Source organism: Puma concolor, chromosome E3 (genome assembly GCF_028749965.1).
Source record: "Puma concolor isolate L17-30 chromosome E3, mPumCon1.1.hap2, whole genome shotgun sequence".
Lineage (NCBI taxonomy): Eukaryota > Metazoa > Chordata > Mammalia > Carnivora > Felidae > Puma > Puma concolor.
The window spans coordinates 41,197,168-41,211,857 of NC_141682.1; the positions used below are offsets into that span (position 1 = coordinate 41,197,168).

The 14,690-nt window shown below is 65.8% G+C and overlaps 4 protein-coding genes across 12 annotated transcripts; 2 read left to right on the top strand and 2 right to left on the bottom strand.

Annotated features, from left to right (window-relative positions):
* Positions 1 to 470: 470 nt before the first annotated feature.
* NUBP2 (NUBP iron-sulfur cluster assembly factor 2, cytosolic) lies at positions 471 to 4,345 on the bottom strand. 4 transcript variants are annotated; one of them, XM_086691636.1, is made up of 8 exons: positions 4,156 to 4,186; positions 3,011 to 3,073; positions 2,620 to 2,738; positions 2,327 to 2,525; positions 1,596 to 1,690; positions 1,384 to 1,494; positions 1,191 to 1,260; positions 471 to 1,083 (listed from the first exon to the last, which is right to left on the bottom strand). In XM_086691636.1, exons 1-8 carry the CDS (start codon positions 4,169 to 4,171, stop codon positions 938 to 940), a joined length of 819 nt encoding a protein of 272 aa, XP_086547762.1. In that variant the 5' UTR covers positions 4,172 to 4,186; the 3' UTR covers positions 471 to 937. The 4 variants fall into 4 exon arrangements, with proteins under 4 accessions (XP_086547762.1, XP_025772586.1, XP_025772588.1 ...); XM_025916801.2 differs by having other exon boundaries at positions 1,596 to 1,750; XM_025916803.2 differs by lacking the exon at positions 3,011 to 3,073 and having other exon boundaries at positions 1,596 to 1,750; positions 4,156 to 4,345.
* A 14-nt stretch (positions 4,346 to 4,359) lies between these two features.
* SPSB3 (splA/ryanodine receptor domain and SOCS box containing 3) lies at positions 4,360 to 10,083 on the top strand. Of its 2 annotated transcripts, XM_086691623.1 has the most exons (7): positions 4,370 to 4,627; positions 5,671 to 5,808; positions 8,272 to 8,449; positions 8,543 to 8,730; positions 8,850 to 8,952; positions 9,039 to 9,164; positions 9,377 to 10,083. In XM_086691623.1, exons 1-7 carry the CDS (start codon positions 4,454 to 4,456, stop codon positions 9,715 to 9,717), a joined length of 1,248 nt encoding a protein of 415 aa, XP_086547749.1. In that variant the 5' UTR covers positions 4,370 to 4,453; the 3' UTR covers positions 9,718 to 10,083. The 2 variants fall into 2 exon arrangements, with proteins under 2 accessions (XP_086547748.1, XP_086547749.1); XM_086691622.1 differs by having other exon boundaries at positions 4,360 to 4,627; positions 8,272 to 8,730.
* Positions 8,879 to 13,546, bottom strand: EME2 (essential meiotic structure-specific endonuclease subunit 2). 5 transcript variants are annotated; one of them, XM_086691625.1, is made up of 8 exons: positions 13,186 to 13,546; positions 12,841 to 12,977; positions 12,463 to 12,555; positions 11,707 to 11,798; positions 11,426 to 11,522; positions 11,141 to 11,256; positions 10,766 to 10,955; positions 8,879 to 10,675 (listed from the first exon to the last, which is right to left on the bottom strand). In XM_086691625.1, exons 1-8 carry the CDS (start codon positions 13,544 to 13,546, stop codon positions 10,505 to 10,507), a joined length of 1,257 nt encoding a protein of 418 aa, XP_086547751.1. In that variant the 3' UTR covers positions 8,879 to 10,504. The 5 variants fall into 5 exon arrangements, with proteins under 5 accessions (XP_086547751.1, XP_086547750.1, XP_086547754.1 ...); XM_086691624.1 differs by having other exon boundaries at positions 11,078 to 11,256; XM_086691628.1 differs by having other exon boundaries at positions 11,078 to 11,256; positions 13,202 to 13,422.
* Positions 13,515 to 14,670, top strand: MRPS34 (mitochondrial ribosomal protein S34). Its single transcript, XM_086691638.1, has 3 exons — positions 13,515 to 13,835; positions 13,925 to 13,967; positions 14,057 to 14,670. Exons 1-3 carry the CDS (start codon positions 13,515 to 13,517, stop codon positions 14,350 to 14,352), a joined length of 660 nt encoding a protein of 219 aa, XP_086547764.1. The 3' UTR covers positions 14,353 to 14,670.
* Positions 14,671 to 14,690: the final 20 nt, after the last annotated feature.

Below are 14,690 nucleotides of genomic sequence, written 5' to 3' on the forward strand. Positions count from 1 at the left end.
GCTGTCCTCTTCGTGCAGTGTCCCTGGAGGCCCTGGTCCTGGGAAGCCGAGGTTCAGCCGGGGCAGCCTCCGTTGCCAGCTGGGACACCGGTCTGTGCCCCCAGCTCCTGGCCAAAGCTCTCGGCAGTGCCCCCTTTGCCGTCCTTTCCACACCCAGAAGCATCTGTCCGTGGCGCGCCCGCCCCTGTCCCTCAGGAAGTGGGACCGGAGGTTGCCCTCCACCTCGCTCCTCTCTCCTGCTCTCAGCTCTGCCCTGGGCCCTGGGGCGGGAGGCGGCGGGAGGGGCTAAGCCTCCCCCAACGCACGTGCCTCTCCGCCATCACCAAGCCCTCCACGTGCTGCCACCACACTTGACCCAAATGTATCCAGGGGGCTCGGGGCCGGGGTGCCTGCTGAGAAGTGCGCAACATGCAAACACAGAGCCGGGACCGGGACAGGAGAGTCTGGAAGCATCAGACCTGTCACCGCGGTGAGGGGTGGAGGAGAGAACATTTAATTGTGGGTTCCTTTGAAGTGACAAGCTTAACACCTCACGACACGCTCTCTTCTGTCACCACCCCCCTTCTGTCACAGGAGTCCCGAGGACAGCAAAGGCCCCAACGATTTTCCAGGCACGTGGGCTTTGGGGCCCAGGGGGAGACGGCTGCCGTTTGAGCACCGTGAGACCAAGTGGGAACGTGCCAGCCAGGGAGAGCTCAGGCCACCGGGACCCCACACATCCCCCTGGGCCCTGCCACGGGCCAACTTGGGGGAACCACTCACTGTCAGCCGCTCTGCTGTCCAGATGCTACGGCAGCACCGGACTGGCTCCAGGGGCAGGGCTGAGGGAGGGAATGCTGGCCCCACACCCTTCTGCTTGGGTCTGCATATACTTGGCCAGGAGGCCCGTGGAGGGGGGGCGCGGCTGGGCCGGCGGGGGGGGGGGGGGAGGGTTCGATCAGGGGACGCGAGCAGGCGCCTCGGTCAGAACTTTCTGGGCTATAGACAGGAGCGCAGGGAAGGCTGGGCTCTCAGGAAATTCCCGGATGAAGTCTCGACCCTCCTCTAGGCTCTTAGTGAGCTCTGGGTCCAGGGGCACAGAGCCTGTGAAGGGAGACGGCAGGGGAGGGGCCGTGAGGGCGGCGGGGAGGGCCCCGCAGAGGGGCTCCCAGAGCCAGCCCAAGGGCCAACGGGGGCCGCAACACACTCACCCAGGAAGGGGACTCCGGCGTGACTGGCCAGCTCCTCCCCGCCTCCCCGGGAGAAGATGCTGGTGCACTCCTACAACAGACACGTGCTGCTCCCTCCGTCGGCTCCCCCACGCCGAGGGGCAGGTCCCGGGCTGTCCCAGCCGGCCCAACCCCCTCAAGGGCTGCTGACCCCCGCCAAGTCCCCACGACTCACCGCGCAGTGTGGGCAGACGAAACCGCTCATGTTCTCCACCACCCCGAGCACCCGCAGCCCTGTTTTCCTACAGAAGGTCAGCTCCCGCCTCACGTCCCCCACGGACACCGCCTGAGACCGAGGAAGAGAGGACCGTGGCCAGCGGGTGACTCTGCCTAGCCCTGGGTGTAGGGTCCCAGACCTCCAGGAGACCGAAGGAGCTCACGGGGTACCTGGGGTGTGGTGACCACGAGGGCCCCCAGGGGACCGTAGGGACGCAGGGCGTCCACGGTGGCCATGTGCTCATCAGACGTCCCCGGTGGCGTGTCTACAACCAGGTAGTCCAGCTGCCCCCAGGCCACGTCCGACACGAACTGCTTTATCAGCGCTGTAGCGACCCAGGGAGGCCCGGGGGCAGGTGAGGCCAGGGTCTCACGGGGGCCTCTCCAAGTCCCTCGCCAGCAGCCAGCCTCCAGCAGAGGGGCCGCCCGAGGACAGCACAGCAAGCCGTTCCTCTGGGAGACGGAAGTGCACCGCACGGCAGGGAGGCTCCTTCCCGTGCCCCCAACACTCCTGCTCAGGCCTTAGCCGGGACCCGTGACGCTCCTGAGGGTGTCGGTGCCCGGACCCGGGTGCACCTCAAGCCTTGGCAGCTGGAGGTGAGGCGGCCTGCAGCGACGGCCCGCACAGGCACGCCCCGAAGTAGCCCCCGCGCTCAGCCTGCTGGGGCAGAAACCCCAGAGCCCAGCCTCACCGGGGCCTCCTGCCCTCATCCCCTGCACCGGCCTGATGGCTCAGGTGGGCAGCAGGACCGTCGTGGAAACAGGGAGCCTGCCGTGGGAGTCTCTGCTTTACCCAACAACGTGGGGAGGGCCCGCGGTTCCTGCGCTTTCTATTGGGAACAGCTGAGGCGAGTAGGAAGGCTGGCCGCCCCCCTCCGCCCGCCATTACCACCGGCCATTACCATTCTTCTTGGGCCCCCTCCACACCACGGCCTCGTCGGGGTTCTCCAGCAGAAAGCCCACGGACATGAGGCAGATGCTCTGCTCCTGGTCCACATAGACGGGCACCCAGCCGCCGTCACACTGGTGCACGGCCCTGCCCTGTGCCCGAAGCATGCGGGGGATGCTGGGACCACACAGGTCCACGTCGAGGATCCCCACCTGCAAGGAAGCGGGACGTCCACACTGCGCAGGGGGCTCCCGAGGCAGGGGCAGAAGGGACGCCCGCGCCGTGGCCGGGTTGGGGGGTGCTCACCTTCTTGCCTGCATGGCGCAGGGCCAAGGCCAGCTCCGTGGAGATGGTGCTTTTCCCGACGCCCCCCTTTCCTGAGAGCACGAGGATGATGTGCTGGACGCCTGCCAGGTTTCCAGCCTCTAGCCGGAAGGGAGGAGGGCAGAGGACCTCAGTGCCAGGCGCCCTTCAAGGCTCACTCACCGAGGGGTCGCCAAGCACCTCCCACGCCCCAGATTCTGAGACCTGCCCCCTCACCCTGACATCAGCAAACACCCCAGGCGGAAGGTCTTCCAGTCGCCCAGCCCCAGATTTGACCCTCGGGTTTTCTGAATGCTGCCACCACAGCCCCTGCCTGCAGCCAGGCCGCTGGGGCGGGACTGACCGGCCTCGAGCCGCCCCTTACGCTGCACACCTGTGAGCTCGCTCACACGCGGCCTGCACGTGGTCGATGAGCCGCGGGGCTGCTGGCTCCCAGCTGACTCCAGGGGAAAACAGGCAAACGTGGAAGACGATGGGGGATCGGCTCATCGTGACAGACGGCAGGTGCGTCTGTGCTGGGGCGGCCCCCACCCCCGCTCCTAGGACGGACCTGTGGGTGCCCAGCGTCCTCTTCTCGGGAAGGACGCTTCTGGCTCCGGGGGACCAGAACCGGCTCTCTGACTCAGACCGGTCCTTAAACCCCACGTGCATTAGGGTGGCCACAGTTTGCACCTGCATCCTTGGCTATTCCCCATGAGGGCCCGGGTCCAACAACCATGGATCCCTGCTGGCCGTTGGCCACTCTGCCTCAGCCTCCCTCTCCTTTCAGGGAGCCTGAAATGTCACTGAGTATTCACCATTCCCACCCCTGCCACCCCCAGGGGCTGCCATCCGCATCCACGCAACCCCTGTGCGACACTCTCTTGTTACCTCAGCGCCCTCTGGTCCTCGCCATCCAGACTCCTGCCCGGTGTCCGACAAGCGACTTTCCCCACCACCGTCGCTGCGAGCCCGGGTCCTCAGGCGGGCTCCACAAACAACGGTACTGATACCACCCCCCTGCTCAACGCTCCATGGGTAGGTTCAAAGGCCCCCACCTGCAAAGCCTCCACAAGAAAAACCGAGAGGGACAACTGGCCCGGCTTCTGGCGGGTCTCTGTCACAAAAGCACACAGTGCCTGCCCCAGGTCTGCCCCGAGGACTCGGACCGGACCGAGCACGACTTCGAGCCGCGCGCGGCAAAGCGCCGCTACGGAAAGTCTCCTCTGCACCCCCCGCCCCGCCCCACTTCTCTTCCTCAGCGGGGACCTTTAGAAAGTTACCCTAGTACTTCGCGCAGAACCAGAAGAGACGTCCGGGTTCGCGTTAGGACCCCCGCTTAACCCAGAACTCTACCAGTACGTCGGTTACAACCTGAGCCTCCGACCTTCCGGCACCAGCAGGCCCCCGAATCGGACGCACGGGGTGCAGTACGGCGACCCCGCGCCCGTCACCTGCCTGCCCGCGGGCTGAAAACCCAGGGCCGCGCCCCGCAGCTGCGCGCCGGACCCTCCCACTCCCGAGGACCCCGGCGCTCACCGGCCGCCGCCTCCATCCCGCCGCGCCCCGCGGCCGCTTTCCGCTTCCAGCGCGCAGCGCCCGCCCCCTGGCCGTCCTGATAGGGCCACTCGCGCGGCACTCAGCCAATCACGTCCCACGTAAGGTGCACGCACGTTGCGGTGCGTCCGACGAACCGGAGATGGACTCACTTCCGTGTTGGGCCCTTTCTCGCCCTATGCCGAACGGGCGCACGGGCCCTCTCCCCGACGGCTTGAGATGTGACCAATAGGGGTGTCGAGTCAGGATTGACAGGCCCAGCATCCTGTCGGCAGGAAACATGTGCCGCGCGGCCCGCCCCCTGCTCCGGGCCGCCAGCGCCCGCCAACACCCGGCCGCGGCAGCAGGGCCAATGCGGCGCGGGGGGCGGGCTGCGGGGCGGGGATTGTTTACGTCTCGTTCGGGAGCTGAAAGTAGGTCACGGCCGCCCGGCGGAACGCGGCGGCGGCGACAGGTGAGCGGCGGCCGGCGGCACCCGCTGGCCTGGCGGTTCCGCTGGCGGCGGGAGGCCCCGGTGCGCCTTTGTTCGTGCGGGCGGCGGTGCCAAGCGTCCCCGTCGTAATTTCCGCCACCGCGCGGCAGCGGACACCCGCGAGGACCGGGTCGGGAGCGCGTCGCCTGCTGTCCGCTGCGGCGGGGCCGCCACCTGCGCCGAACGGGCGGGGACGCCTGGGCTCCGGAAGCTCTCGGTGCAGGGGACCGCCGGGACGGTTACAGAAGCCGGCAAGGAACCTGCGAGCCCAGCACGGGAGGGGAGGGTATTCCGGGCAAAGGGCAGGGCAGGGCTAGCAACTGCAACGGGGCCCTTGCGGCTTGGGGAAGCACAGGCGAACTTGAAGGTGTTGCAGAAATTTGCGTTCTCTGTTAATGATGCAAGGCTGGAGGGGTTTCAGGGCTTTTTAAGGGTTGTTTAATTTTTAGGATTTGTGTTTCCGAACACAACCTTGGTTGTAATGAGTGGAGTGGGAGGAGCCAGAAGGAAGGTGAGCTGTGGTTGGGAAGTCGGGCGACCGCAGGGATGGAGAGGTGTTCAGGCCACGCCTTGGAGGTGCTGTGACGCTGTTAGGCTACCGCCCAAGGAAGGAAAGGGGTGTTCAGGATGACTGCGGTGGGTCTGGCATGAGGAACTGGGCGGTTGGAGATGCCATTTGTCAAACTGGGCAACAGAGGAGGAGCCAGACAAGGTTTGAGATGCCTGAGGGACACGCAGGCAGGACAGCTGGGCTCAGTAGGCTGAGCTCGGAGAGGGGCTGAAATCCACACTCGGGAGTCATGGGTGTCTGGATGGTGTTCTATGCTGTCTGTCTGTCTTTTATCAAGGTGCTTGCACGCTGGAGGGAGGTGTGAGGTCAGGAAGAGTTCCAGAGCCCTGGCTGGGCACACACGTGGCTCCTAAGAGTGGCCACCTTGAGATGGGCCTGGCACCACTGGCTGAGGACGGAGCGTGGGAGTTGGTGCCACAGATCTTCTTGGCTCAGAACCTGGGTTTTCTTCCAGATCCTGTCCACCATGGCCAGGCGTCCTCGCAGCAGCACAGCTTGGCATTTTGTCCTGAGTGCAGCTCGCCGAGATGCGGATGCCCGGGCCGTGGCTCTGGCGGGGAGCGCTAACTGGGGCTACGACTCAGATGGGCAGGTAGGTCCTAGCGGGGGAGGTGGACATGGCTGGACCGAAGGGTTGAGACGCCCAGGACGGGCACTGCCTGAGCCCAGACTGAAAGATGAAGATGCGCCCGAGGGCAGAGGACGGGCCCTCCTGCCTCTCGGGTGCTCTGTGCTCACCCAGGCAGTTTATCTCGGTTGAGGACCCACCGGTCCCGGGGTGACAGGACCCAGGGCAGATGCTGTATCCTTCTCTGTGCTTTCTATTTTCTGTCAGTTTGTTCAACAAAAGCTTCTCTGTTCCACTCACCTGACCGTTTTCCAAAGGTAGCTATCGTTACCCTAACGCGCGTGCTCTTGCCTGGACAGATGTGCATTTGACGTTTATGCATATGCACACGTGTGTGTAGGAAGACTTCTGATTCTTGGAGGCCAAAGTTGCAGCACCTTTCCTCCGTTGGCAACTCCAGAGCTCCAGGAAGGCCAGGAGCCAGGAGCCGTCCACAGAGTGGCTTGACTGGGGTGCAGGGTGCCTGACGCACCCGAGTCTCACCGCGCCAGCCACAGCCGGGCCGGGATGGGGCGGCAGGGCTGCTTGGCCGTTGTGCCTGTTGGCTGGGTGGGCACTGCGGAGGGCTTCCTGAGTCTCCTTGACCTAGGCAGGGGTTTGGTTTTGCCCCGAGTCCCCTCTGGCTTCCTGCAGGGATGATCCTTGGGCGACTCACGTCTGCCATGTCACAGCCACCCACCCTTTTGCCCCTGCGCAGCCAGGTGTTCTGGGAGGAAGGGGTTGCATCTCTTCTAGAGTGAGTGTGGCCGAACCCCACGGAACCTCCAGACCTGGAGGCTGCAGTTCTGAGTTGGGGCGGCAGCCCCTTCCTAGGGCCTCCCTGCCCCAGCCAGCAAGAGGCCAGAGGCCTGCGTTCCTGTCCTGCCTCTGGCTCCCCTGGACCACGTGACCCAGAGCAGTCTGTTCTGCCAGTCCCTGCCTTTACCAGCTCATCACTGGGAGATGCGGGAGGTGTTCAGGGGCCGGGTCACAGCATCTGACACACATTTGCTGCTCATCTGTCACTTGCTGGACCTGGAGTACTGGATTGTGCGGGTGGGCCGGTCACCCTGAGAACCTCTGAAGGACGAACACGCCTCTCCCTTGTTCTGCTCTCGTCTGTGACCCTGGCTGCTGACCGAGTGGGAAGGGGGCTAGAGTCCGCCCCTGGCCAGTAGAGCCAGTCTGCCTTGGCTTTTGGGGATCAGCATTCCGTGCTAGTGGGGTGCTTGGGGTCTCCTTCCTGTTTCCCTTTGGCATCGGTCTGTAGCTGAAACTTCCATTCTCTTTGCCTGGTCTCCACCACACGGCTTCTGGGTGACAGCCCCGTGGCCCCAAGTGTGACAGAAAAGAAACAGGGACTGGGTTCTCTCGAGGGGCTTCCACTCTGGTGGGAGAAGGGAGGAGAGAGATGTGCGGGACGGGGAGCACAGCAGGGGACGGAGGGGCCGGAAGAGCCTCTCCGAAGTGACATGCGGAACCTGCGGTCTAAAGGCGGACCACCCTCACCCTGTGGGAGAAAGCGGACAGGCCTGTGGGGGGTTGGGAGGCTGCCTGGTGGGCTCCGATGGAGGCTGTGGGCCTCCGCTCAGAGCAGTGGCTTGCTGAGGTGTGGCAGGCCCAGCCCGGGTCTGAGCAGGGGCTGCCGGCCTGCTGTGCGGAGGGCATTTCAGGGAGCGAGAGGAGGGCCCAGAGGCCGGGAGAGGGAGTTGGAGGGTGGGGCCGGACCAGGACCCCAGCCCCTTGCTGGTCGGCCTGGAGTCCACAGCTAAGGCAGGTGTCCAGAAAGGCCTGTGTCTTTAGAACAGGAACAGCTCCTGTGCACAGAAAGCGCCCCTAACTGGCCTGCAAGAAGGATCTGGCTCTGGGTCACCATTAGGCCTTCAAGACTTGGAACACGTGCCCTGATGACTGGGCCCCTCAGGCAGAAGACCAAGCCTCCATTCAGTGTTCTCCTACTGTAGAAGTGGCATGGGGCCACGGGGCTCCAGGGTGCCCCATCACGTGGCTAGGGCGCGCGGGCACTGCCACGGCGAGGGGCACCTGCTGGAGTCCGGCTGTTGCCCGGGGGCACGGCCCTCGCCCTGGGGCTCCCTTGCTTCCGGCTGCCCTCGGGTGGGGCTGCGGCGTATCCTCAGCCTGGAGGCCGCTTAGAGAACAAGGAGCGGTGGAGCAGGCCGGTGGCTCAACATCAGCTGGAAGCCCAGAGCCCCTGGCTGTGCGGGAACGGGGTGGAGCCCTTGAAGCCACTGCCAGGAGGCTGGAGCTGTCCAAGGTCACCGTGGGTGGCACTGGCAAGGGTGGGCAGTGCGTGTGTGGGAGACCCGGGAAGCCCTCCGGGGCCAAATCCCCGCGTCCCTTCCTGGGCCATTAGAGCCGCTGACGCGTGGGCCTAGGGACGGTGGGCGGCGGTGCCCCACACCTGGGCAACCAGTCTTTCCCTCCCAGCACAGTGACTCTGACTCGGACCCCGAGTCCTCAGCCCTGCCGCCACCCATCCCCAGCGCTGTGCCCGTGACCGGGGAGTCCTTCTGTGACTGTGACAGTCCGAGTGAGGCCTCCTTCTGCAACAGCCTGCACGCGGCACACCGGGGCAAGGACTGTCGCTGCGGCGAGGAAGATGAGCGTGAGTGCCTGGGTGCCCCTGGGGGGGGGGGGCGGGGAGGAGCCTGGGGCCAGCCTGCCCTCCAGCCCTGGCCTCTGGCCTCCCCCTTCGCAGATTTTGACTGGGTGTGGGATGACCTGAATAAGTCTTCGGCCACCCTGCTGAGCTGTGACAACCGCAAGGTCAGCTTCCACACGGAGTACAGCTGCGGCACGGCGGCCATCCGGGGCACCAAGGAGCTGGGGGAGGGCCAGCATTTCTGGGAGATCAAGATGACCTCTCCCGTCTATGGCACCGACATGGTAAGCAGCCGGGGGGCAGGGGGCAGGAGTGCCTCCAGGGCCCAGGCCCGCCCCCCACCTCCCCAGCTGGCGGGCCTTGGTAGGCCCTTGACCCCCCGTGCCCGCCCCGCTCTCCCCAGATGGTGGGCATCGGGACATCAGACGTGGATCTGGACAAGTATCACCACACGTTCTGCAGCCTGCTCGGCAGGGACGAGGACAGCTGGGGCCTCTCCTATACGGGTGCGCGGGGCACTGCGGCCGGTGGGGCGGGCGGGAGGCCGGGGCGGCATGGCTCACCCCTCTGCCGCCCCCCCCCCCCCCCCCAGGGCTCCTCCACCACAAGGGCGACAAGATGAGCTTCTCGTCGAGATTCGGCCAGGGCTCCATCATTGGTGTGCACCTGGACACCTGGCACGGCACGCTGACCTTCTTCAAGAACAGGAAGTGCATAGGTGAGGGCGGCTGGGCCCGGGCCCCCGGGGCCGGCAGCTGGAGCCCCAGGCCAAGCACCCCAGGCTCCCCAAGGGGCTGTCCTCACAGAAGCCTGAGGCGCCGGGATCCCGGCGCGAGAGTCGTCAGGGATGTCCGTGTCCTCGGATGCCGTCGGGGGACACGCAGCCCCCACAGGGGGCCAGAGCTCAGGCTATGCTCCCTGCTCCCGCAGGCGTGGCGGCCACCAAGCTGCAGAACAAGAAGTTCTACCCGATGGTGTGCTCCACCGCGGCCAAGAGCAGCATGAAGGTGATCCGCTCGTGCGCCAGCGTCACGTCCCTGCAGTTCCTGTGCTGCTACCGCCTGCGCCAGCTGCGGCCCGACTCCGGGGACACGCTGGAGGGTCTGCCCCTGCCGCCCGGCCTGAAGCAGGTGCTGCGCCACAAGCTGGGCTGGGTCCTGAGCATGAGCTGTGGCCGCCACAAGCCCCCCGCGCCCTCGCCCAAGGTCACGGCCGATCCCGGCGGCCCTGAGACCCGGCGCTGCCAGAGGAAGCGCTGCCGACGGACCTAACTCGTTTTCCAACGAAGACTGCTTTTCCGTCCCTCCCTTTTTGGGCCACGCTCCAGGGCAGCAGACAGGACGGAGCTGAGGTCCGTCCCTCTGCCACCCGAGGCTGGGACAGGCCCTGCGCTCCTGAAAGCAGAACCGTCCGAGGGCACCTGCTTCCTGCGTTGGGTGTGTTGGCGGCCGTCCTGGCTCTTTGGGACTGACCGCGGGCCCGGGCGGCTGTTGTGGGCTGCGGAGGACACACGTCAGGGGCGGCACCGCGGCTGCCGCCAGCCGGGGCTCTTTCTTAACTTGCCTTTTGCATGTCGTCAGCTGCTGTTTCTCCCGTCCCACGCTGAAACGACCCTAATAAACTCGGCGTTTGGGCAACGCCTCGCAGTGGTGGTGGGACGAGGCCTGGGGCTCTTTCCTTATCAGGTTCAGCTGCATTACGGTGCTTTCCAGGAGACACCCTGGCTGTCTTTCCTCCCGCAAGACCCCATCTTACCGCTTCTTCCCCTTCCTGACCGTTCCGCTGGGGCACCAGGCCCGTAGCCGCCGTGGACAGGACCCAGGGCAGGGGAACCTCACCGCCACCCTCCCCAGCCAGCGTGGCAGCTCCTGGCAAGAGCGTCATGTCCTGCTCCTCCCGGCACCACCCCTTCGGGGCCAGGGGGCCAGACCCGACTGAGCATTCCACCCTCCCATCCCCCACATGCAGCGCTGTTCCCTTCCCTCGGCCTGTGGTAGTTTCCAGTTAACCCGCTAGGCAGGGCAGGCGGCGTACCCCCTTCTGGTCCTGCGGACGTGGTCAGGAGCCCAGGTCCAGCAGGAGCTCGGGACTGGTCGTGGTCAAGAAGAGGCAGATGCGGCGGGCAAGGTCAGGGCCCACCCTGCGGGGCCGCGCACCATCGCCCGTCTTCACGGGGAGGTCAGCCAGGAGGGCTGTGCGCTCCTGCTCTGTGTTGCAGGTCCTGTAGGCCTAGGACAGGCACAGGGATGAGCAGGGCAGGTCCTGGAGACCTGGCTCCAAACGTGGGGCGGGGGGGGGGGGGGGGGCAGGGGGACCTACCTGCTGCAGAAGGCGGGGGGAGGGGAAGGCGGTGACAACAGCATCGGCCACGGCCGGGCTGACCCGGTTGAACTGCCTGATCTGCCGCCACCAGACCCCCCGAAGCCCTGTGCCATCTCTTGCCACTCGCTCACCCCCTGCCCAGCGTCCAGCCACACAGAAGGAAAAGGCACGGGACTCCCGGAACTGCCTGCAGACAGAGAAGGATGCAGGGGAACTTCTAGAAACTTCTCACCTTCTGAACGTCCCACTCTCCAAGCTCAACAAAGCCCTCAGTCTGCCCCGCTCCCAAAGCTATCAGAAAGGTACCACCTCTCCAGGCACTCCCGTCCCCCCTCCCGGCTGCAGCCACCAGTCAGGGTGGTGGTCACGCACTTGAGGGGGCGCTGCGCGAAGGCCTTGGTGAACGCGCACACGTGCCGACTCAGCTCCTGCCAGGAGGCCACCAGCAGCACATCCAGGTGTGCCCAGAGCTGCAGGAGCACCAGGGCCTGAGGACGTGAGCCCAGAGTGCGTCAGCGGAGGTCACCCTTGGGGACACCCAGCTGAGACCAACCCCACATGCCGCCTGGGACCAAACTCGGGGCTGCGGGGCCTTGGAGAGCAGTCCAAGCTCCAGGACCAAGGCCAAACACCTCACCCCACCCAACCAGCCCTCACCTCCTCCACCCTGGGCCAGCTGAGTGCCACTGCCGTACGGGCCACTGCTGCAGTCTCCGGCTGCCTCGTCTCGTGGATGTTGCTGGGCTGGTGAGACCTGAGCAGAGGTTGCCTGTCCCTCCGGCTCCCGCCACCCTGCCATTCCCACCCTCCAGTTCTGTTTCCCCGATCTGCCCAAGGAAGGGGGGCAGCTGTGTCACAGCCACCCCCAAAGCCACCACCTTTCCCCTGAACCCTCCCATCCCAGCTGGGCCTATTGAAGGCATCAGGGTGACCAGTACCACAGGTAGGCATCCAGCCCAATGACGGCTACGTGGGGGCTGGTGGAGCCCTCAGGAGAGATCCACGGTACCGAGCAGGGTGGGCCACAGGTCTGCAAGCCAAGGATGAACACACCCGTTTTGGAGGCTGTGGCAGGCAGGACCCACGGGCTACCAGGCCACAGCCAGTTTGCAGACAGAAAAAAAAAAGCGAGCTTGGGAGTAACTGAGGGGTCCTGGGAAAAACAGGCACAGTCTCTCTCTGGTCACCCAGCCAGCTCCTGTTGGAAACTGGCTTTACGCCTCTAGCAAAAGCAAAGAACATGTGAAAGGCCCGGGCACGTCCCAGGTACTGAAAAGAGCAAGTCTGAGTCCCCATCCCCCATTTCTGCTCTATCCCTGCATCCTAGCCTGCCCTGTGGCTGGCATATGACACGTTTGACAAGTACCTAACAACAGACAGCAAAACCTACAGAGAGTCTGATTGAACACCTCTGACTTCTCCCTAGTTTCTCTGGGAAACCTTCCTCATCCTGACTCTCATCCTGTGGAAATGGCTGTGGCTCCCACCCTCTTCCAGGCCAAGAACCCACTTGGCTTCTCCATCTTGCCCACAACAGCTCCACAGTTGCTGATGAGAACTCCAGCCTGCTGCATGCATGCCCTGTCTGACCCTCTCTCCTTAAGCAGGGAAGGAAGACATGCAGAACAGCTCCCCCACGCTAAGAAACCCAGCCCCTGAAGATTTGTGGACGACTACCGCCCCCACCAGAGCACCTGGGTCAGCTGGTAGACGCCCTGCAGAAACTTCTCTGGCTCCAGGAGCAGCAGGAAATCCTGTTCACCTGCGTCCCACACCTCAGAAGGCACCTGTGGGGCACCCAGGTGGCTCTGAGGCTCCTGGCCACAGTCAATCCCAGGGTCCACCAGAACTACTCTGCTAAAAAACCCATGTCCCATCCCCTGCCAGGTCCAAGGCCAGTGGGGTTCTAAGGACAGGAGCCCTGCAACTTACCAGCACAGTAGTTTGGGCCCCACCCACTCAGTGTTCTTCCTTCCCAGTTTACCGATCTGTAAAATGTGCAGGGTGTGTGAAGCCTCGCACATAAAACACTCTGGCCAGAATCGTACTCTGTTACAAACCAGGACACTCACGGTACCGGGGCAAGAATCCGGCTTTGCTCTGGTCCACCTGAGGCTCCGGGCCAGACGCTGGGTTTCCACTTGGTACTCACAGCCCAGAGTGCTCAGGGCCTCCAGCAGGATGCCAGCACCAGCATCTTCCAGAACGGCTGCGAAAGGCCGCAAGAACACAGCGGTCACTACTTCCCTGCCCCGCGGGCGAGGCAACCATCTGGTCGCTCCCAGGCCACACGCGTCCCCGCCAGGAAACCCACGCCAATTCCTGTACAGGAGGCGGCCTTGGGGATGCGGCTGCCCCTGGGGCGCCCGCAGGGGGAGGTTCTGGGTCCCGCGGCCACTCCCCGCGCCCGCCCGCACCTGGGTCCACGCGCACCGCCACGCGCCGCAGGGCCTGCTCGGGCCGCAGCGCCTTGGCCGCCGCCCTGCGCTCCTCCGCCGGGCCGGGCACCCTCGCACCCTCCTCCGCGCCCGCGGGGCCCTCGGCGTCCGAGTCCGAGACCTCCCATGTCGGGGGACGCCGCAGACACCCGCCCCGGCGCGAGCTCCCCGCCCTCCCCGCATCCGTCCGCGACAGGGCCGGCCCGGCCTCCAACTGGCTTCCGGCCGAGCCCGGACGCCTTTGCGCGGGACACCGGCCGCTTCCGGCGGCGGCGGTGGAGCGGCTTCCGGTCGGCGGGGCGCGGACCATGGCGCGGAAGAAGTTGCGGCCGCGGCTCATCGCCGAGCTGGCCCGTCGCGTGCGGGCCCTGCGGGAGCAACGGGAGCGGCCGCGCGACTCGCAGCGCTATGCGCTGGACTACGAGACGCTGACGCGGCCGCACTCGGGCCGCCGGCTGCCCGCGCGCGCCTGGGCCGACGTGCGCCGCGAGAGCAGCCTGCTGCAGCTGCTCAGCCGCCTGCCGCTCTTCGGCCTGGGCCGCCTCGTGACGCGCAAGTCCTGGCTGTGGCAGCACGACGAGCCGTGCTACTGGCGCCTCACGCGCGTGCGGCCCGACTACACGGCGCAGGTGCGAGCGCGCGCCCCGTCCCCCGCCACCGCCTCCGGGGCCGCGCGCGCGCTCTGAGCCGACCCCCTCCCTCTGCCCTTGCTTTGCAGAACTTGGAGCACGGCAAGGCCTGGGGCATCCTGACCTTCAAAGGTGAGGCGTTGGGGCCCCGGGTGGGGTGGCCGTTGGCCGCAGCCTACCCCGCGAGCGTGTGTGCGATGCGCGCCGGCCCTCTTTCCCAGGACACACGGAGAGCGAGGCCCGGGAGATCGCGCAGGTCATGCACCACGACTGGCGGCTGGTGCCCAAGCACGAGGAGGCGGCCTTCACGGCTGTCACGCCGGCACCACCCGAGGACGCTCAGTGCCGTGTGCCCTACCCGCCGCTCCTCCGGGCCATGATTCTAGCGGAGCGACGGAAGAGCGGGGACACCAGCACCGAGGAGCCCATGCTGAATCTCGAGAGGACGCGAGAGCATCCCTGGGACTACCCTGCGAAACAGGAGGCGAAGAAAAAGGCCAAGGCCGCCAAGGTGTAAAACGCCAGAGCGCGCAGGCTGTCGGGGAGGCGTACGGCGCTGGGCCCCGGTGTGAGAGCGAGAATGAACCCCCGGGAGCTTGCATCCGACCCGCCCCCCCGGCGACTTGTGCTGAAAAGGACGGGCCGTTGCCCCTGTGTCTTTCCTTTGTCCCCCAGCTCTGTGATGGCTGCTGGGGGGAAGCCGCGGGCGGCGGGGCTGGCCGTGTGCCGCCCTCGCGCTGGCGCCTGTACCTTCCAGGCTCTTTCCCCGTCCCCGTCGCGTGCGGCCTCTGCCGGGACTCGGGCAGACTGCACGCGAATAAAGGCAGAAGCCATAGCCTTGGGGTGTGGTTTCTT

Excerpts from the sequence above, each read along its gene's own strand:
- NUBP2 (XM_025916801.2), bottom strand. Across the intron at positions 1,751-2,326 it reads GAGGGGGCCCAAGAAGAATG|CGCTGATAAAGCAGTTCGTG; the intron begins GTAATGGCCGGT and ends GGGTCGCTACAG. Across the intron at positions 1,261-1,383 it reads TCGTCTGCCCACACTGCGCG|GAGTGCACCAGCATCTTCTC; the intron begins GTGAGTCGTGGG and ends TGTCTGTTGTAG.
- SPSB3 (XM_086691622.1), top strand. The coding sequence starts at position 4,454 with ATGTGCCGCGCGGCCCGCCCCCTGCTCCGGGCCGCCAGCGCCCGCCAA. Across the intron at positions 5,809-8,271 it reads GCTACGACTCAGATGGGCAG|CACAGTGACTCTGACTCGGA; the intron begins GTAGGTCCTAGC and ends TTTCCCTCCCAG. Across the intron at positions 8,731-8,849 it reads CCGTCTATGGCACCGACATG|ATGGTGGGCATCGGGACATC; the intron begins GTAAGCAGCCGG and ends CGCTCTCCCCAG.
- EME2 (XM_086691624.1), bottom strand. The coding sequence starts at position 13,546 with ATGAGCCGCGGCCGCAACTTCTTCCGCGCCATGGTCCGCGCCCCGCCG. Across the intron at positions 11,799-12,462 it reads GCGTCTACCAGCTGACCCAG|ACCTGTGGCCCACCCTGCTC; the intron begins GTGCTCTGGTGG and ends CTTGGCTTGCAG. Across the intron at positions 10,676-10,765 it reads CCCCCCGCCTTCTGCAGCAG|GCCTACAGGACCTGCAACAC; the intron begins GTAGGTCCCCCT and ends TGCCTGTCCTAG.
- MRPS34 (XM_086691638.1), top strand. The coding sequence starts at position 13,515 with ATGGCGCGGAAGAAGTTGCGGCCGCGGCTCATCGCCGAGCTGGCCCGT. Across the intron at positions 13,836-13,924 it reads GGCCCGACTACACGGCGCAG|AACTTGGAGCACGGCAAGGC; the intron begins GTGCGAGCGCGC and ends CTTGCTTTGCAG. Across the intron at positions 13,968-14,056 it reads GGGCATCCTGACCTTCAAAG|GACACACGGAGAGCGAGGCC; the intron begins GTGAGGCGTTGG and ends CCTCTTTCCCAG.